This window comes from Trachemys scripta, chromosome 4 (assembly GCF_013100865.1).
Source record: "Trachemys scripta elegans isolate TJP31775 chromosome 4, CAS_Tse_1.0, whole genome shotgun sequence".
Classification (NCBI taxonomy): domain Eukaryota; kingdom Metazoa; phylum Chordata; order Testudines; family Emydidae; genus Trachemys; species Trachemys scripta.
Window position 1 is genome coordinate 140,810,087 of NC_048301.1, and position 20,545 is coordinate 140,830,631.

The window sequence follows — 20,545 nt, forward strand, 5'->3', positions numbered from 1 at the left end:
TGCCCTCCAGGGTCCCGGCTGGTCCTGGAGGTGGGAGCCCTGGCTGGAGGGACCCTGGGCTGAGGTGCGGCCTGGGAGCCCTGCTGCTTACCCAGACCCTGCCAGCGCCAGACTGGCTGGAAGCGAGGGGGGAGCGGTCAGAGTCAGCACTGGTGGGGGGGAGCCCAGCGCTGGGGCAGCAGGGGGTGCGGGTGGGTTGGGGTGGGAGGGGAGAACCCAGCGCTGGGGTGGCAGGGGGTGCGGGTGGGGGGGGAAGAGAGAGCCCAGGGCTGGGGCGGCAGGGGGTGTGGATGGGGGAGGGCACTGGTGGGGAGGGTGAGAGCCCAGGGCTCTGGTGGGGGGCAGCCAAAATTTTTTTTGCTTGGGGCGGCAAAACACCTAGAGCCGGCCCTGACTATACATACAAAATGATGGAATCTGAATTAGCTGTTACCACTCAAGAAAGAGATCTTGGAGTCATTGTGAATAGTTCTCTGAAAACATCCACTCAATGTGCAGCGGCAGTAAAAAAATGAACAGAATGTTGGGAATCATTAAGAAAGGGATAGATAATAGGACAGAAAATATCATATTGCCTTTATATAAATCTATGGTATGTGCACACCTTGAATACTGTGCACAGCTCTGGTCACCCCATCCCCAAAAAGATTGGAATTGGAAAAGGTACAGAGATGGGCAACTAAAATGATTAGGGGTATGAAACAGGAGGAGAGATTAAAATGACTGGGAATTTTCAGCTTAGAAAAGAGACGACTAAGGGGGAATATGATAGAGGTCTATAAAATCTTGACTGGTGTGAAGAAAGTGAATAAGGAAATGTTATTTAATCCTTCACATAACACAAGAACTAGCAGTCACCCAATGAAATTCATAGGCAGCAGGTTTTTAAAAAAAACAAAAGGAAGTACTTCTTCACACAATATAAAGTCAACTGGTGGAACTCTTTGCCAGGGGATGCTGTGAAGACCAAAGCTATAACAGGATTAAAAAAAGAACTAGATAAATTCCTGGAGAATAGGTCCATCAGTGGCTATTAGCCAGGATGGGGAGGGATGCAAACCATGCTCTCAGTGTCCCTAGCCTGTTTGTCAGAAACTGGGAATGGGCAACGGGGGATGGATCACTTGATGATTACCTGTTCTGTTCATTCCCTCTGGGGCACCTGGCACTGGCCACTGTCGGAAGACAGGACACTGGGCTATATGGACCATTGGTCTGACCCACTATGACCATTCTTATGTAAAAATTAATTATAATAATAAAAATGTTTAGTACAGAAACTCCCCCACATAATGCCCTCTCAAGATAGCAACGACGTGAGATAACAACCTTGGCAAATAATGCATTTTAAAAATCTTGGCCTATTAGGAAACATATTTATACAAGTTTCCATTCCCAGTCACAAATCTAGCATTCTGGAGCAAAGTCACTAAGATATAGTCCAACAAACAAATGTTTATTTAACGTGCCCCTCACTTTTCCCTCCACTGCACCCCACTCACTGGTGTTGTCCTTGGTCAGTGGAGACTCAGAGTTCAGAGGTGCTTTCACGTGAGTTCACCGTCCAGGTGGGGGGCAAGAAGGCACCTTGCTCATTCCTCCAGCTGCTCACTGTTCGCTCTGGCCACTGCTGTTCGTTGTGCCACCGTTCACTCCACCACTCTGTTGCCAATGGCCCTGCGCCGTCACCTTCTGCTGCCACCTGCCACTGTGACCTCTGCGAGTTGGTCTCTTGAGGTTCCACCAGCTCTCAGTGATTTCAGCTGAGCTCTCAGTGGGGGACCTCACTGCTAGTACAGTCTGGGCCGTCTCTGCCACAGAAACACTGTCCCCACAGCAGGACTAAGCACTTAGACCTGATTATCAGTGATTTCAGCTGCAGTGGTCACTTAACAGAACAAAAGACTATCTATGGAGCCTAATCAGCTGTGTCTTTAAGCAGTGGAGAGGGACAGGTCCCCACCCTCTCTCTTGATGCCCTCAATCAGCACAGGCTAAGTACAGTTCTACTGCCCTTTACTCATACAATAACAACAACATTTCATTCCCCCCCCCCCCCCATTCAAATGATTTGTAACCCAACCCCAGCCAAAATCTATCCCTTGGGCAACACCGCTCTGTTTGCTGGACACCTAGGGAGATTAGGTGTGAATGTAAACACAATCTGGTCCCCCCAGCGCCAACTCATCACTAGCTGTCAGGGAGAGCTCATAGACTTTGCTTACAAATCATCATTTGAAATGACTCGGTTGGCCAACATCACCGGAATGAACGCACTGACATTGTCAGAAAAAACAACAGCTGTAGAAGGAAGCGAGTCTATGGTTATACTTCTCAAACCTATGAGACTTTTTCAGATACACCTATTTGCTCATACACTGTATATGCTTTTAAAGTGTGTATTCATGTTTCAATTTCAATTCAAATTTCCAAACAGTCACTACATTGGCATGTAACTAGTTCACAAAACTGGGTTGGGGAAATTCAGGGGGGGCGTAGGGAAATCACTGGACCCCGTCCCTCCCCCTGCCCATGCAGCGGGGCCCCATCCCTGGGGTGCTGGTGAGGTGACAGGGACATGGCTCACGTGCATCAGGGCAGGAAACAATTTTTCCCTTCCGGCCCAGGAGTGTGAGTCAGCCACACATTAATGGATCGTGAAACCAGAGTCAGGAATGTGCCCGGACTCACCGAGAGACCCTACCATAACAGAGGCGTCTGCTGAGAGCCCCCACAATAACAAGGCGGCGGGTGCAGCGGAATGAGAGACCCTACAGCAACAGAGCAATATGTGCAGTGCAATGAGAGACCCCACAATATCACGGCAGTCTGCGCCCTGCAAGAGGAGACCCTACAATAATAGAGCAGTGTAATGAGAGACCCTACAATAACAAGGCGCTGTGTGCAATGGAATGAGAGACCCTACAACAACAGAGCAATATGTGCAGTGCAATGAGAGACCCCACAATATCACGGCAGTCTGCGCCCTGCAAGGGGAGACCCTACAATAATAGAGCAGTGTAATGAGAGACCCCACAATAACAAGGCGCTGTGTGCAATGGAATGAGAGACCCTACAACAACTGAGCAACACGTGCAGGGTAAGAGGAGTCCCTACAATAACAGAGCAGGGCAAGGAGAGACCCTACAATAACAAGCATGGACAGTGCCATCAGGGACACTACAATAAAGCAGCCGGGTGTACAGTGTATAAGAGTCCCTACAATACCAGAGCCGAGTAATGAGAGACCCTACAATAACAGCGGGGGAGCGGATCCCGGCCCGGGCACAGAGCGGCCGGAGCGGGAGCGGGAGCGGGGGCGGGCCCGGGCGGGAGGTGGACCCTGCGCAGCAGGTTGGGCGGCTTCCCTGGCTCCGGGCGCCGTGAAGAGGGGAGGGAGCGAGCGCCGCGTCCCAGTGTCCCAGCCAGTGCGGAGACAGCGCACCTGCCCGCCGCCCTCCGCGCCGCACCGCCCAGCACCGCCCGCGGGACCCCGCGCCGACCTCCGCGCCGCTCAGCACCGCCCTCCGCGCCGCCAGCGGGACCCCGCGCCGCCCGCCCAGCACCTCCAGCCGCTCCGCGCCGACCTCCGCGCCGCCAGCGGGACCCCGCGCCGCCCGCCCAGCACCGCCAGCCGCTCCGCGCCGCCCGCCCAGGAGATGGGGGCGCCCCTGGGGGCGCTGATCTGCCTCCTCCTCAGCCTGGGTGAGTGCGGGCGGGGCCGCTCGACCCCTGCCCCCACCTTCCCCCTTCTGCCTCTCCCCAAATCCCCCCTTCTCTGGTTCCCCAAATCCCCCTTCTGCCTCTCCCCAAATCCCCCTTCTGCCTCTCCCCGAATCCCACCTTCTCTGGTTCCCCAGATCCCCCTTTCCTCTGCTCCTTCCTTCTCCGAGTGCCGCTGTCTGTCCCGGTCGCCCAGCGCAGGGTCCCAGCTCGCCCGCCCTGCGCGGAGCTGTGGGGCTGGGACCTGGCCGGGCCGGGCAGGGCTGGGTCTCGGAGCGCCCTTTGGTGCCCCAGGGCCATAGGCGCTGGAACTAGGGGTGCTGGTTGTGCTGCCGCACCCCCTGGCTTCAAGTGGTTTCCATTATCTGCAGGTTTCAGAGCAGCAGCTGTGTTAGTCTGTATCCGCAAAAAGAACAGGAGTACTTGTGGCACCTTAGAGACTAACACATTTATTTATCTACAGGGTTCAATGGCTCTCAGCACCCCCACTATACAAATTGTTCTGGGGGGGGCAATATGGGGCTGAAAATCATGTGTGTGTGTGTGTGTAAGGGGGTTATGGGTGAGTGGGTCTGTGTGTTGCAGTGTGTGGGGTGGGTGTTTGTGATGTATGTGGTCGTGCAATGTGGTGGTGGTGTTGTGTGATGCCTGCGTTGTGTGATCCATGTGTTGCGGGATGGGGTGGTGGGTGTTCCTGTGTGTGATGCACGCGTTGTGTTACAGGTGTCTGGTGATGTTGGTGTCCTGTTACAGGGCTGTGTGTGTGTCACGCAGGGTGTGTGTGCGTTGTGTGGTAGGTGTGATGTGATGGACACTGTCGCTTTGGAATTAGAGTGAAAAACACCTGCCGCTTTTTTCTGGCTTGTTCTGCAGTTGCTTGGTTTGAGGATTTGTACATTCCTGCAGGGCAGGTTTCCCTGGTCCCAGTTATCCAGATTTGGAGCGGGGACGGGGACGGTTAATCCTGATTTAGGAAGAGGTTTTGTCTGTCTGGAGAGGTTTGCATGAAATCCGAAGCCAGTGGGGCTCCTGGGGTCTGTTTCCAGCTGTTTGGAGGAAGTGATCTCTAATGGTTAGAGCAGGAGGGACTAGCAGCCAGGACTCCTGGGTTCTGTTCCTAGCACTGGGAGGGGAGTGGGGCCTAGTGGGTTGGAGCAGAGGGATACAGATGTACGGCCCCATTGCCAGACCTCCTAAGCCAGCCGGTTCCCTTTGTCTCCTTGTACAAACAGTATTTGGGAGACTGTGAAACTTCCTAAGGTTCACCTGAAACTCCCTGTAATCAGACACTGTGTGAAAGGCCCTGAAACCCAAAGCACTGCAGCAAATGGCCCATCAGCCCCTGGATTGTTGGGAGTCTTTGCTCAGCTTGGTCTGCAAGCTACAGACATGAACACCTGACCTCCCTCCCCCCCCCCAGCAGGCTATGTCTGCTCCTAGTTCTCAATGCAGCAAGCCATAGGGCTCTAGGTGGCTCACGGGAGCAGGGAATGGGACACGGGGACTTGCCCCGCTACAGTGACTCTGATCCGGCCACAGGGTGGGGGCACTGGCTGAGTCTGGGGGGCAGAGGATGGGACACGAGGCCTTTCTTCTCTAGGGGGCGCTGGCTCAGATCTGGCCCCAGGGAGGGGGCACTGGCTTGGGATGAGGAGGGATGGGGAGCAGGGAATGGGAGATGTTCCCACCGCTGAGGTATGTGAGTGAGCAAGGGTCTGTGTGAGCTAGCCCGGCCCCTGTCCTAGGGTTGCACAGAGAACTCAGCCTCTGATCTGCCCCCATGGCCACCGCTAGGCTGGCTCCCTGGGGTAACGGCACAGAACCTAGTCAAGGTACAGCCTGTGGCTTGGGTTGGGTCGTGTCTAATGCTGGGCTGGGCTCCCACCGCCCCTGCTAGTGCCTCTGAAGCTGGCCCGGGCTCCTCTAGAAAAGGAGGTTATGTCCCTATGTCACGCCGAAGTAACCTGTCCCGCGGGTCTGGCTCTATATTTAGCCTCTCCGCTCAGGCTGGAGGAATGACAGGCAGCCACAAATAGCTACTGGCCCATGACTGGGTCCCAGGTTAATGCAGGTCACTTGAGGCGCTACTGAATCAGAAGCGCCCTCTCTGTGGGGAGCAAAAGAGATGGGTGTATATGGCCCATCGAGCCCCTGGCTGAGGCTGGCTCTTGTGGGCCCCCTGAGAACTGGGCTGAGATCTGGCAAATTCACTTCACACAGGCCTCTGAACGGGACATCAGCGTGGGTGGTTTGAGAGCAATACGGATCCAAGCTAGCTCCCCCTAGAGGGTAAAGGCCCCATGTCCCATTCCTCACCACCTTGAGGCACTCAGTCGCTCTGCCCTGGGCCTGGATCGGGCCTTGGCTCCGATCCAGCCCCCGGGCGGAACGACTGTGCCCCGTAGAGGGGAAAGTCCCCATGTCCCGTTCCCCTGAGTCATGCAGAGCCTTGAGGAGTGAAACTCTGACAACTTGCCGACTTGCTGGAGAATCTGGAATAACGCTGGCAGACCAGGGCCCTTCCTCTGAACAGGGAGCAGTTCCCGGGAAAGGAGGTGGCGCGGACTGGGAGACAGACAAGGCCAAAGGGAATAACCCTGCCAGGCTGCAGTGACGTGGCTGCCTTGGCCCAGGGGCTGGGCTGTATCACAGGGGCTGGGCTGGGCTGGAGACAGCTCGGGGAAACCCAGGGGCCTTGGTGTTCCTGGCTCTGAAGGTAGCACTCTTTCCTCTGTCTGACAGGACTCCTGGGTTCTAGCCCTGGTTCTGGGAAGGGAGAGGGGTCTCTGTAGGGGTTAGAGCAGGGGGTACTGGGAGTCAGGACTCCTGGGTTCTAGCCTGGGCTCTGGAAGGGGAGTGACATTCAGTGGGTAGAGCTTAGCTATTACTTGATAGCTGTATCAGCATCTTTATTATTGCCTACTGAGTGGGCCCTATCCTGGAAATCTGACAATCTATTCCCCCAGCAGAAATGGAGGTGCCCCTTTCAAGCCCCTCCCCCAATTACCCCTGAGATGCTTCATTTCAGTGGCCCCGGTGCTGATGCGTGTTGTCCTGGGATGCATTCCTGATTGTGCCTCTTTTTGTCCTCCTCTGAACAGGTGTACAGGAGACGTACGGACAAGCAGGTAAAGATCTGGCTGGGAACGCGGCCCGTACGGGCAGCCTGACGGTCGCTTTTCTCCTCCTGATCATTTTCCCCACAACCCCCCTTTCAGTCATTTATTCAGCTAGTGTCATTTTCCTTGGTGGTTATTTGTGTAGCCAGGTGTCCGCATCAATAGGGGATATTTGTGTTCAGTATAACCAGCCCCCATAGTGATGGGAGGATTTGAGCCCACCATCTCCTGAGTTTAAGGCATGAGCTGCTACCAGTGGAGATAAGGGAGCAGCTCCCTTGACTTGCACCTATTGTAGGCTCATTAACCTCATATGTAAGCCAGCCACTAAGGGAATGACGGCGCCCCCCAGAGGGGAAAGGGAATGAACATCTATCCACCCTTAGGGGTCAGGTCTACATTAAAAAGTTGGGTCAACCCAGCAACCTTGCTCAGGGATGTGAAAAATCTACCCCCCGAGCGGCATATTTAAGCCAACCTAACCCCTGGTGTGGACAGCGCTGCGTCGACAGAAGAATTCTTTCATTGACCTAGCTGCTGCCTTTCGGGGAGGTGGATTAAGTACAGCGACGGGAGAGACTCTTCCATTGGTCTAGGTAGTGTCTACACCGCTGTAGCATTTCAAGTGTAGACAAGCCCTTAGTCTGGGCTACGTTTGTGTTGGGAAGTTGTGGTGCAAATGGTCTCTCAAAACTTTTTGGATGGCATCAATTGGGTTTTCAACCAAATCCCCCCCCCCTTTCCCCCCGAAAGGTCTGTTCTCTACAGAAAATTTAGATGCTTTTGTGGAAAAGCTGAACAACCTAAAACCCAAAACAAACAAAAATATGTTTTGGGCCTCGTGAGGTCTGTTCCCAAATCTGAGAGAGGGGTGGGATCTAACGGATTAGAGCAGGGGGCAGGGTGGGGTGGGGAGTCAGGACTCCTGGGTTCTAGCCCAGGCTCTGAGAGGAGTGGGGTCTAGTGGTTAGAGCAAGGGGCTGTTTCTGTTTCACTCACTGCTGCTCTGCTCCCCTGCAGGAACGTGTGGAAGTGTAATCATGGGACGGATTGTGGGGGGCAAAGACGCACAGGCCGGGCAGTGGCCTTGGCAGGTCAGCCTGAATTTTCAGAGTGTTCATGTGTGTGGCGGCTCCCTCATTTCCCCCCAGTGGGTGATCACTGCAGCGCACTGCTTCCCACCGTAAGTAGGGCAGGGTGGGGGTGATCTGGGCTGGGCCAGGCTCTGAGCGTTACTCGGGGCGGGGGTGGGATGGGAAACTGGACTAGTCAGGAGGAGTCTGTATCTTCCATCCCTTTCTGACCCTAAACCTGTTTGATTGGGTTTCTAAGGACAGACTCCCAGCTGCCCCTACTCTAAATTGCTGGACCCCACTCCCCTACTAGAACCAGAGATAGAACCCAGGAGTCCTGACTCCCGCCCCTCCCCCCATCTCTAACCACCTAAACTCCAGTCCCAGAACGAGGATAGAACGAGAATCTAGGTGTTCTGATTCCTAGCCCCCTCCCCCCAACCCACTAGACCTCACTGAGCTCCCCGAGCCAGGGATAGAACCCAGGAGCCCTGATTCCCAGGCTCCCTCACTCTAACTCACTAGAGCCCATTCCCAATGTGTATGTGTACCACTACCTTCTATAGCACAGACTCTGCCGCCACATGGCATGTGTCCTTGCCCCTACATTGCTGCTATCTAAGGGAGATTCCCTATTAGCTGAAGCTTTCTGCAGCCTGAGGTGCTGGCTTCTCTCCTTGCTGAGGTCCCACGTCTCTCTCCCCCACCTTACAGGGAAAACCCCATCGCCGACTATGAGGTGACGCTGGGAGCCTTCCAGCTGACCAACCTCCTGTCTAACATCACTGTGGTTGGGGTGGAGCAGGCCATCAAGAATCCCGGCTACACGGATGAGGACTCCGGCGGGGACCTTGCGCTGGTGAAATTGAAAAAGCCCGTCTCCTATACGCGTAGCATTCGTCCCATCTGCCTGCCGTCCGCTTCCGTCAGCTTCCCCAGCGGCATGATGTGCACTGTGACTGGCTGGGGGAATGTGCTTACCTCTGGTGAGTGAAGGGTTAATGCAGCCACCTCTGGGGCGAGGCAGCTGGGTAATGATGTCGCACATGGGGATGGCTCGCCTGGCGCTGAGATGCAGCTGTGTCTGGGTTGGGGCAGCTGGATAACAGCCGCCAACAATTTTGGAGAGGAAGGTGAATTGTGTGTTCAGTTGAAACTGCAGGGAGGATTTTTGGGTGTGTACCAGTCCCTGAGCCTTGCTCTGGGATGTGGACTCACTTCAATCCCCCTTACCCCTAAGTCTAGCTTAGAGCCTGGGCTGCTGTGGAGTGAGTCCCTTTGCCCATCCGCCCCCCCCTCACCACAGTGCCCCCGGTGGTTCCCTTTTCCCCCGCCTTACTGAGGAGTCAGCTGCCCACCCTGACTTGGCTGATTTCTTTTCCCCCATGTAGTCAGCCTGCCCAATCCCAAGACCCTGCAGCAGCTGGAGGTGCCAGTGATTGGGCTGGAGACCTGCCGCTGCCTCTACAAGATCAGCGCCAACCCAACGGATCCCCACGTGATCCAGGACGACATGATGTGTGCGGGCTACGCCGAGGGCAAGAAGGACGCCTGCCAGGTGAGCGGGATGCTGGGCATCCATCTGTGCATGGCACTAAGGGTGGGGCTACTGGGAGTCAGTGCTGGGTACTATGAGCATTGGCCCAATGGTTGGGCTGTAGAATTTCCATCCCTTCTGGGCTTAGGTGCCACTCCTTGACCTTTGACCTCAAGGCCCCCACCCCCGCTCTGCCAGTCTCCACCCACCACGGCTAAGCTTTGTAGAAACCAGTCATTTGTATCCCACTGCTGACACCAATCCCCCTCCTAATACCATTTCCCTCTCCCCACCCTGTTCTTCCAGGGTGACTCCGGGGGACCCCTCTCCTGCCGTGTGGGCAATGCCTGGCTGTTAGCTGGGGTGGTGAGCTGGGGGGACGCGTGCGGGTCCCCCAACCGGCCTGGCGTCTACACCCGTACCTCGGCCCACACAGCCTGGATTAAACAGATCATCCCGGCGGTGGAGATGAGCGACGTGCGCGTGAATCAGGAGCCAGTCTCGGAGGAGGGGCTGTGTCCCAACACCACCAGTCGGCCTGGCCCCTATGACGGCGTCCAACCCCATCCCAACTGGCCCCGGCCAATCTCCCCCAACCAGCCTTTGGACCACGCTACCTCCCACATCCTCACTGCCAGCCTGCTGTTCTTCTGCCTGCTACTTCACGTACTCCCTGCCCTATAGCGCCCCTGCTCTCAAGGTCAGCGCAGCATGGGACCCCACCCCCGCTAAGGCAGTCCAGGGGCGTCTTGCCCCCCTCCCAAACTCAGCAGGATGGTCCCAAGATTTCAAAGTCTTGGGTTTCCCGCCCCATCCCCTTATTGTTCCTGTTTGTTTCCTGCGTTGTGCTGCTCTGTCACGATCAGGGAATTGACGTGACTTCAGGGCACCGCGCTGGCAGCAGCCCTGTTCACGGCAACGTCCTTTCTGCCTCCGGTACTGCAGACCCCTGAGTTCCAGCAAACAGGGTCCTGCAAACCTCTCCCAAGCCTCGCTCTGGGATCGAGACTCATGCCAATCCGAGCCTCGCTCTGGGATCGAGGCTCACGCCAATCCGAGCCTCGCTCTGGGATCGAGGCTCACGCCAATCCGAGCCTCACTCTGGGATCGAGGCTCACTCTGGGATCGAGGCTCACGCCAACCCCTGAGCCTCACTCTGGGATCGAGGCTCACGCCAACTCCTGAGCCTCACTCTGGGACTCACGCCAACCCCTAAGCCTCGCTCTGGATTGAGATTCACGCCAGCCCCAGAGCCTCACTCTGACTCCCAGGGCCCCACTCTGTGAGAATCAGGGCCCTAGCAGTAGGCAGCTCCCCAACCCCTGTTCCCAGGCCCGGTTCTGTCACCATGACACCTCCTAGGGCAGCCTAACAAGCTCCCTATCTTCCTCTTCCCACCCTGATTTTTCCAGGGAGACTCCGGGGGACCCCTCTCCTGCCAAGTGGGTAGTGTCTGGCTGCTGGCTGGAGTGGTGAGCTGGGGGGAAGCATGTGGGGCCGCCAACCGGCCCGGAGTCTATACCCGCGCCTCGGCCCATGCTGCCTGGATCAAGGAGACCGTCCCAGAGGTGGAGCTGAGTGACGTGAGCGTGGATCTGGAGCCGGTCTCTGAGGAGGGGCTGTGCTCCAGGGCAGCTGCTCATCTCCTGGCCCCCTGGCTGCTCTGCTGGGCCTTTCTGAGCCTGGTCCAGGCAGGGTAACCCTACCCCCGCCAACTCCAAGTGTAGAGATGCAAGGCGGGAAGGGGATCTTGAGGGCACGGGATCCGCCACTGTGATCATAGCAACTTGGTGGTGGATACCCCAGTAGAACTGGATTTTGCCCCCTACTTCCCCTCCCCAGAAGGCTATTTTCAGGGTGTCTGCCCGGACAGCCCTTTGACTGTGGTTGTTCCCAAAGGATTCTGGGAGGAGGCAGATTGGCCCCAGAAGAGGGGTGCTCTGGGAAATGTTCCCCTCGTCCTTTTACCCCCGTCACGCAGAAACAGCCGGGTTTCAGTCCCGGCATGAGTCAAGCCGACAGGATCTAATGTGACACGTCGGGCAGGAAGCTCTCGGCTTCTCAGAGTCAGCCGAACCCCCAGGGCTGGGCCGTGTGGCACCAGCAGAGCTGGTTTTTCCACCTGGGGAGAGTCACTGAGTGAGGGCAGGTTCTAAAGGGAGCAGAGTTCATCACACGTGCCCAGATGTGAGCTAGGGGCTGTTAGCACATGGGCTTGTTGTAAGTCAGGGGTGGGGCATGGAAGAGCTGTTTGACTCCAGAGGGAGGGTTTAATAAAGAGGGTGTTAGCCCTGTATTATGGGAAAGGCTCTGTTATTTTTTTTAAAGGTTTTGTGCTGTTCTAACCTCTAAACCTCACTCCCCTCCCAGAGCTGGGGCTAGAACCCTGGCATCCAAGCGCCCAGCCCCACCCCCTCTCCCAGAGACAGCTAGAAGCCAGGAATCCCCACGCCCCTCCCAGAGCTAGGGCTAGAACCCAGGTGTCCTGACACCCAGAACTCAGTTATAGGGGCCCTGCCTCACAAAGTGAAGGAGGGGCCACATCTGGCTACACCTTGTTTTGCTGGCCAAGCGGTTGGGTGTTGGGAACAGTTAATCCAGGGCTGGGCAGTGCTAATACACCTGGTGAATCCGGGTTGGAGCTGGTCCAAGGAACCTGCTGGCAGGGTCAGGGAGAGGCGCCACAGTGGGGAGGCACATTCACTGATCTGGCTGGGTGCGGGGAGGTCTTAACTCTTAGGGGAGTGGCTGGTGCAGCGATGGGACGGCTGAATACAGCCTGGAATGAACTTCTGTGCTTCCCACGGGCCAGGATCCCTCTCCCCCAAGGGTGTTCTCCCCACCCTGTGCACCTACCAGGATCCCTCCCCCACCCCATGTCATCTGCACCCCCCTGCCTGGGCAATCCTGCTAAAGTGTGCACCATACCCTCTGTGACACCAGTCCCAGGCAGGCTTCCTGACAGCCACGGGTTGTTCAGACTTTTCCTTTTTATTTATGAAAAATACACGCTTCTTAAAACAGAAAAAAATACACCTGTAGGCCGTGAGCAGGAGTGCAGGGAAGCCGTGGGGCCTGGCTTGGGGGCTGTCTGCACCAACCCTTCCCGCACGCTCCAGCACCCTCGGCAGCAACGCTTACTTGCACCTCCAGCTGGTGGAGCCAGCCTAGGGATTGGAGGAGTGTGAGATCAGTGCTGAGGTTAGAGCCCTGAGACAGTAGCTGCTGTGTATCCCTGGCCCAGGGCACCACATGCCTCTGCCCCATGCAGCGCTTGGCTGCTGAATTGAGACCAGCCAAACTCAGCAGACACCCCACGTCCCTGCTTTTCCTCCAGTCCCTTGCGGGGAGGCCATGATGTCTGGAATAGGCGATCAGGGAGGGATCCCAGCAGTGGAGGTGGGACAAGAGAACTGGGACAGGGCAGGAGGGACATGGGGAATCCTGGCCTAAGGAGCCCTGGCCAAAGGGGGGCAGGTCAGGGGGGGAAGAACCCCAGCAGGAGGTTGGCAGCTGGGGCGTGAAAGGTTCCGGAGGGGACCCAGCTGAGATCCTAGCGGGGAGATGCCCACATGAAGGAGGCCCAGCAGAAGGGGCATCGTCATAGCCAGAATGGGCTCTGCCTGCAGCAGCTGGGGCATGTCGGTGGCATATGTGGGTGGGGTGGTAAGTCCGGGCTACGGGGTTCTGCCCCCCGCGCAGAGACCCCAGCTCAGGGAAGGAGGTGCACAGTGCCAAAGCGGACTGTAGGTTAGAAGGGAATCTCACACTGCCTGGGGCCTGGTCCATGGCATGCGTGACAGATCCAGTCTCCCTGCGCAGCTCTCCCAGGACCTTCCCCCAGTGCTGCTTCCCCATATTGCCAGCCATGGAGATCAACTGGACAAGGAGTGTTTGCCCAGCAGAGAACACCCGGTGCCATGCTGTCCTGTTAACTCATTAGCACCCCCGGGCATCTCTCCCCCCTTTCCTGCCAGCTGAGTAACTCCTCCTGCCCCAGACTCAGCTGCTGCTGCTGCCCACCAGAGCCTCTGAAGCAGCCTGCACCCCCACTTCCTCCCCGCACCCCCCTGACAAATTAGCCAGCCCACCAAGGTGATGTTGAGCGGCGTGCAGCATGCAACTGACTAGCTGGGCAGCCGACCCTGGGCGTGGTGTGCTGTTAGGGAGGGCAAAGCTCACCTATGGGCCTATTCTGCCGTGCAACGCTCACGGGGAATGAGATGCGACAGGACAGGACCCCAGCCCCGCTGAATCGGCGCTGGCTTAATGAACGCCCCACAGCCGGCTGGGGCGCCCCGTCCGCCCAGCTGAAGGTTTGTTCTGGTGCTCTGTGCTCAGGCGGGGTGCAGCCCAGATCCTCATGCAACGGAGGGGGATCCCACCGTTCCTTCACTTCTTGGAGATCTTGGCCTGCTTGTGTTTGGGGGGTGCCCACTTGAGACAGATGGAATCCACTGAGGAGGGAAAAAGGGGAGGGGGCAAGTTTGACAGAATCTAGGAACATCCCCACCCTCCATTGCTCTCAGGCCAGAAGGATCCAATCAGCTCATCGTCTGACCCCCACTCTAGCACCAGCCAGAAACTCTCAGCCCGTTACCCCTGTATCAAACCCAGTGACTAAAGCACCCTCAAGAAAAGGCCCCAGTGTGGACTGGAAGCCATTAAGGGACAGACCTTTCAGCATTGCCCTGAGGAGTTTATGGAGGGGATGGCATGACACGACTGCCTACAATGGCATGTAGCTGATCTGCGACTGCTAGCAGCAAATATCCCCAACGGCCGGTGACAGGACACTACATGGGGAGGTCTCTGATTTACTACAGAGAATTCTTTCTGCCTGGTGGGTCTCACCCACATGCTCAGGATCTAACAAATTGTCATATGTGGGGTCGGGAAGGAATTTCCCCCCAGGTCAGATTGGCAAAGACCTGGAGGTTTTCGCCTTCCTCTGCAGCATGGGGCACGGGTCACTTGCTGGTTTAAACTAGTGTCAATGGTGGATTCTGTGTCACTTGAAGTCTTTAAACCCCGATTTGAAGACATCAGTAACTCAGCCAGAGGTTAGGGGACAATTACAGAAGTGGGTGGGCGAGGTCCTGTGGCCTGCGATTTGCAGATCAGACTAGATCAGGATGGTCCCTTCTGCCTTAAAGTCTGTAAGTTTGTTCCAAGGGCTGATACCTGCACTGTTAAAAACTGGTTCCTTATTTCTAATTGGAATGTGTCTGGTTTTAACTCGCAGCCCTTGGTTCTTGTTCTGCCTTTCTCCACTAGATTAACGAGCCCGTAAGCATCTGGCATTTTCTCCCCCGGAGGTACTTTTACACCAGGATCAAGTCACCGCTCAGTCTTCTTTTGATCATAGCATATCAGGGTTGGAAGGGACCTCAGGAGGTCATCTCGTCTAACCCCCTGCTCAAAGCAGGACCAATCCCCAACTAAGTCATTCCAGCCAGGGCTTTGTCAAGCCTGACCTTAAAATCCTCTAAGGAAGGAGATTCCACCACCTCCCTAGGTAACCCATTCCAGTGCTTCACCACCCTCCTAGTGAAAAAGTTTTTCCTAATATCCAACCTAAACCTTCCCCACTGCAACTTGAGACCATTACTCCTTGTTCTGTCATCTGCTACCACTGAGAACAGTCTAGATCCATCCTCTTTGGAACCCCTCTTCAGGTAGTTGAAAGCAGCTATCAAATCCCCTCTCATTCTTCTCTTCTGCAGACGAAACAAGCCCAGTTCCTCCAGCCTCTCCTCATAAATCATGTGCTCCAGCCCCCTAATCATTTTCGTTGCCCTCCGCTGGTCTCTTTCCAATTTTTCCACATCCTTCTTGTAGTGTGGGGCCCAAAACTGGACACAGTACGCCAGATGAGCCTCACCAATGCCAAATAGAGGGGAATGATCACGTCCCTCGATCTCCTGGCAATGCCCTTACTTATACAGCCCAAAATGCCGTTAGCCTTCTTGGCAACAAGGGCACACTGTCGACTCATATCCAGCTTCTCGTCCACCATAACCCCTAGGTCCTTTTCTGCAGAACTGCTGCCTAGCCATTCGGTCCCTAGTCTGTAGCAGTGCATGGGATTCTTCCGTCCTAAGTGCAGGACTCTGCACTTGTCCTTGTTGAACCTCATTAGATTTCTTTTGGCCCAATCCTCTAATTTGTCCAGATCCCTCTGTCTCCTATCCCTACCCTCCAGCGTATCTACCACTCCTCCCAGTTTAGTGTCATCTGCAAACTTGCTGCTGGTGCAGTCCAAGCTAAACAGATCACGCTCCTTATGCCTCTCACTTTCTCCACCCCACCAATCATTTTTGGGCTCTTTAAAGGCTGCTACAGGGAAGTGCTGGACTCTCATTAAGGCTGCTGTATAAATGCACTTCAAGTAGAAGTTTATTCCGGTGATTTTATGAAGAGCCCCCGCAATATTCTCTCTATAAACCCTCCACCAGTTACTGCAGGGAAGCAGATTGCACCCGTGGGAAAGCAGTCTGTTGGAACAGAGGAAACACGCACCCAGAGCTGAGCTCTGGGGTCAGGGAGCTGCGTAACAGCAACACTGCAGGGGCACGGTTCACCCAGCACTGAAATGCAGCCAGCTCTGGTGTGGCAGATGTTACAGCCGCTCAGCAACACTTCAATGGCATTCGAGGATTCCAGGGTAATCAGTGTCTCCCGGCCAGTTTCCAAGCCAAATTCATCCTCTTCTTCCTCCTTCAATCCCAGCTTGTCATTTCAAGCCTGGAGGTAGCTGGGTGAGCTGTGCAGCGTTGCTGTTAGCCAGCACGTCCCACCCCAGAGCGGTCACATTTCAGTGAGGGGTGCGCGATCCCTGCATTTGCAGCCGGTGGAGAGCTTGGAGCTTTCCCTGGGAGAGAGGGAAGCAGGGAGCTGGCTCGCTGAGAGTGCCGGTTTCCCAGCCTCTGGTTACATAACCCGATGCGCCCGTCACCTGCCTTTGGGAATACAATGTCCTGCTTCAGAGAAACCAGACACCTGAATGCAGCCAAGGAATGTTCAATGGGGTGTGTATACGCCGGCCTCTAACAGGGCCGTATTGTCTTTGGGCTTAATGCTGCTTCGCTGCTCTCTGAGTCAACGCAAGCCGAGCAGAAACACATCAGGGACCTCAACAGCCTTTGCAAATGGGGCAATGTTTCCTCCAGGGGAAAGGCCTTGTGTCCCATTCCCCACCCCCAAAAGCCAACCAGTCCCCCCAAGCTTGGGGCCACATCAGAGCTGGTGCCCCCTAGTGGGGGAAGGCTCCGTGTCCCATTCCCCAGCCAGTCCCCCGCCCTCGGGCGGGATCAGAGCCAGCCCCGCCCCGCAGAGGGGAGAGGCCCCAGGTCCCATTCCCTGCCCAGTACCTGTGATGGGAGGCTTCTTGTACTGGGCGCTCTTCAGATGCTCCTCCACCAGCTTGGGCGTGACACAGATGACGTGCTGCCCCTTCCAATACTTCACCATGTTGAGGGACTGCAGTGTGCTGATGATGTCGTTCTGAGTGATGCTGGTCATCTGGCTGCACCAGAAAGGGGGATAGAGGCATTGGCAGCACCCACGGCCTGCACCAGGGTGGGGCTGAGTGCTAAGCAGAGAGGGCTGGTTCAAGGCTTGGATGGGAGACCACAGCTGTGGGTGTGGGGTTCAGTCAGGGGTCTGAGCCCCTCGCAGGCAGAGCTGTCCCCAGTGCAGCTCTAGGGGGCGCTGCAGAGAGTGGGGCAGGGGCTCAGCAGGGGCGCTCTCCCCTCACAGCCAGTGCTGGCCCCAGTGCGGCACTAAAGGGCTCAACGGGGGGTGCTCGCCAATCCAGGTCCCTGGTGCAGTCTGCCCCCCAGCCCCGCTCCCTCGCTCACCTGAGGTCTTTAATGGACAGGGTCCCTCGGAAGTCCCGCAGGATCTCCAGCAGCACCCAGGACCAGTAGCTCCGGTAACTCAGCTTGCCCAGGTCCGAGAGGGGCTTCTCTGGGGAGCCCACCGTGCTTTCCAGCTTAGACAGCTCATAGCCTACGGGCATGAAGAAGGGGGTGGGGAGAGATCAGAGCCCCCAGCCTGGGCGTGCAGGGACCCTATGCCATTCCCCTCCGGGAACTGTGTGTGCAATGAGGTTGGGAGGAGAGGGGCGTCTCAGGACAGAAATCATCCCCACCCTGTGCTGCTAGGATCTCCTATAGGGGGCAGTAGGGAGTTCACTCCCTGGCTGCCCAAGAGGGAAGCCGGTTACACCCATCTGAGAATGTACCAACTCCTTGCACACATGGCAGATAGCACAACAAAGGCAGACACCAAGGCTACTCACTGAAAGCGATGAGAAACTTCCCATAGCCCCGTCTTTGGTAGGGGGGCAGGGTGAGGATACAGGCCACGTTGTTCCCATCTGGAGACTCCTTCTCCTGAGCACAAAGAATGCACAGACACTGGATTACCGCAGAGCCCCAGGGAGTGGGGGAGGACAGGGCAGCGTACCGAGGGGGGGAGAGAGGCTGGGCACAGACTGGCACAGGAAGGGGAAACCAGCGTTCCACATCTGGGCTCAGAAATGACTCACATCTGTCCAAAATCGCTGCAGAATGGGGGAGGACTAGTGCAAACTGACAAAAGGTTGTTCCGATTCCCAGTCCATTGTTCTAAGCACTTGACTCCCATCCCAGAACTGGGGTTAGAACCCAGAAGCCCTGGCTCCCAGCCCTCCTGCTCTAACCCACTAGACTCCACTTCCCTGCCAGAGCTGGGGAAAGAAACCAGAAAGAACCCAGCTCCCAGCCCTGAGATTGCCGACCTCTCAGCGTGGGTTCCAGGCCATTACCTTGGAGAAGTAGCCGACAATGTGAGCGCCCTGCCTGTCGACCTCGGTGAGGATGTAGAAAACAAAGGGCTCAACATCAAAGTAGAGGGTCTTGTGGTCTAGGAAGAGCTTGGCCAGGAGACACAGGTTCTGGCAGTAAATCTGAGCAGGGGTGAGAAAAGCAGCCATCAGATAGCGCAGGACTCGCCCAGCTTGGGGCACCACAAACAGGCAGCGAGCCACAGGGAAGGAGTGGGAGCCCGGAACGGGGGAGCCCTGGGGAGCAGACCACTGGGGACAATCCTGTCCTGGGTAGGGACAGGTTAGGTGGGCCTGATGGAGCGACTCCATCTCTGCTGGGGAACAGAATGTCAGGGGTGCTCCTGCCCCAGGTGGGGACAGGCTAGACAGGTCTAGATGGGGAGTTCTGATCTACAGCCCTGCAGCCTTTGTTTGGACAGAGACATGCCGGGCTCCTCAGAGGAGGACAAAGGCACCGTGGTAGCAGGGAATTCCCCAGTGGCCACACATGGGATGGCCAGAAGCACCGCCTCACCTTGTGATCTTTACCATCCACTTCATAGACAGAGATGTTGTTCTTCCTGTAGATCTCCTTCCCTGGGGGCTGTCTCCACTGGCACTGGCCCTGAGACAGAGAAACTCTCAGACGCTGGCCAAGCCAACACAGTACTGCCAGTGCCCCTCAATCCTGACACGCTGCCCCCTGCTAGCCCAGCCCTAGGGTTAGTTCCCCCACCCAAAGCTCTGCCAGGGCCCCTCAATCCCAACCCCCCACCTACTCTCCCAGCCCTGGGCCTCCGCTGCCCCCGCCCCCAACAGATATGCCATTGCCCCTCAACTCCAACCCACTGCCCTGGGCTCCCCACCTCCAACAATACTGGGTCTTGGTCCTTACTTACTAGGTGGAACCTGTAGCTCTTCTCGAACTTCATGTACTTCAGGCAGTACTCGCAGATCCACAGTTTGGGCTGCTTCCCATAATCCTCCGGGAAGGGTGAGAAATACCAGGCGTCGATCTCATAGTGGCCGATGTGGATCTTATCTACGTATTTCACCTTGGTGATCTGGGAGTGCGGACAGGGAGGGAGGACACTCTAGGTTAGCGATCAGAGCAAGGAGACAGAGTCCCAATCATTTAGATGCCAAACCACGCCAATGCCCCAGGGGCACTCACCGCCTCATGCTCCTTCTCCAGGGCAGCTGTGGTGGGATCCATCTCTGCGTAGGTCTGTGGGAAAACAGCAGAGCATCAGGCAACTTCCAGTGCTGTAACACAGACTTTAGTTGAGTCCTCACTGAACCTTCCACCCCAGCCCCTGCAGCACAGCGCCCCCTAGCACCGCACAGGGTATAGGGGCCAGCCCTGACTGCAAGAGCACTCCTTACTGAGCCCCCCAACTCCGATCCCTGGCACACAGCATCCCCGGATGTATTTACCTTCTGAACGTGGTTGATCTCGTCATGTTTGCGCTTCTGGTTGCGGGTGATCTTACGCTCGGGTTGCTCTGACAGCTCGTTCATGTACTGGTCCGTGTTTTTCTGCACCGCATCTTTGACTGTCTTGGTGAGGGCCAGCCGGTTCTTATCTACCCACTCATCCAGGCGCCTGTTGACTGTGGTTAGGATGGGACAGGATGGAACCTTGAACAAGTCTATCCAGCCTCACTCTGTAGAGTGACTTTCTCACTATGTCCTCAAACACTCAACATCTGGTCACTGGAACCAAGAAGTCCTGATCCCCAGGTGTTTTAGCCCTCTAGAAACCACACCCCTCCCAAAGCCAGGCAAGGTAGACATACCCTTAGTTATCAGGTGCTACAGAAGGGCAAAGTCCTCTTTGCCTCAAGGAAATCCTGTAATGAGGAGTTCTGCAGGCTAATTCTCCACCAGCTTGGGGGGGTATGTGCGAGAAACTCATTTTAAAGGTGAAAATGAGGCAGTTACTGAACATAAACTATGGTGGGAAAGGAATGAACACCACCACAATCCTAGGCACTACGCCTAATAAATACCACCTACATGAATCCCTCTCCCCAGGAACAGAACCCAGGGCTGCACTCACATCCGGCATAGTGTACGTAGTATTCCTCCCGAGCCTCCTGCTCGTTGAGTCGGGACTGGATTACCTCAGCCGAGTCTGCAAGGCAATCACCAGGTTAGTGCCAGCCTAGATGCTTGTGGGGAGCAGGAACAGGTTAGGTGCAATGCCCTGGAAAACGATAACCCCGTTCCGCAAAAGGATAACCAAACACTTTGCTAAGGGCATGTCCTCCGGGGGGGG

General features: G+C 56.2%; 2 protein-coding genes across 6 annotated transcripts; one reads left to right on the forward strand and one right to left on the reverse strand.

The window, feature by feature from the left end:
* Positions 1–3,592: 3,592 nt before the first annotated feature.
* PRSS8 (serine protease 8) lies at positions 3,593–11,754 on the forward strand. 3 transcript variants are annotated; one of them, XM_034768290.1, is made up of 7 exons: positions 3,593–3,705; positions 6,825–6,851; positions 7,863–8,025; positions 8,630–8,901; positions 9,307–9,473; positions 9,759–10,152; positions 10,865–10,998. In XM_034768290.1, exons 1-6 carry the CDS (start codon positions 3,660–3,662, stop codon positions 10,134–10,136), a joined length of 1,053 nt encoding a protein of 350 aa, XP_034624181.1. In that variant the 5' UTR covers positions 3,593–3,659; the 3' UTR covers positions 10,137–10,152; positions 10,865–10,998. The 3 variants fall into 3 exon arrangements, with proteins under 3 accessions (XP_034624181.1, XP_034624182.1, XP_034624180.1); XM_034768291.1 differs by lacking the exon at positions 9,759–10,152 and having other exon boundaries at positions 10,865–11,754; XM_034768289.1 differs by lacking the exon at positions 10,865–10,998 and having other exon boundaries at positions 9,759–10,499.
* Positions 11,755–12,422: 668 nt separating this feature from the next.
* On the reverse strand, positions 12,423–20,539 carry KAT8 (lysine acetyltransferase 8). Of its 3 annotated transcripts, none has more exons than XM_034768263.1 (10): positions 20,284–20,539; positions 19,702–19,877; positions 19,439–19,492; positions 19,164–19,328; positions 18,800–18,889; positions 18,265–18,405; positions 17,758–17,851; positions 17,315–17,465; positions 16,826–16,980; positions 12,423–13,909 (listed from the first exon to the last, which is right to left on the reverse strand). In XM_034768263.1, the coding sequence occupies exons 1-10, from the start codon at positions 20,333–20,335 to the stop codon at positions 13,845–13,847; spliced, it is 1,143 nt and encodes a 380-aa protein (XP_034624154.1). In that variant the 5' UTR covers positions 20,336–20,539; the 3' UTR covers positions 12,423–13,844. The 3 variants fall into 3 exon arrangements, with proteins under 3 accessions (XP_034624154.1, XP_034624155.1, XP_034624153.1); XM_034768264.1 differs by lacking the exon at positions 12,423–13,909 and adding an exon at positions 15,834–16,326 and having other exon boundaries at positions 20,327–20,539; XM_034768262.1 differs by lacking the exon at positions 12,423–13,909 and adding an exon at positions 15,834–16,326.
* Positions 20,540–20,545: the final 6 nt, after the last annotated feature.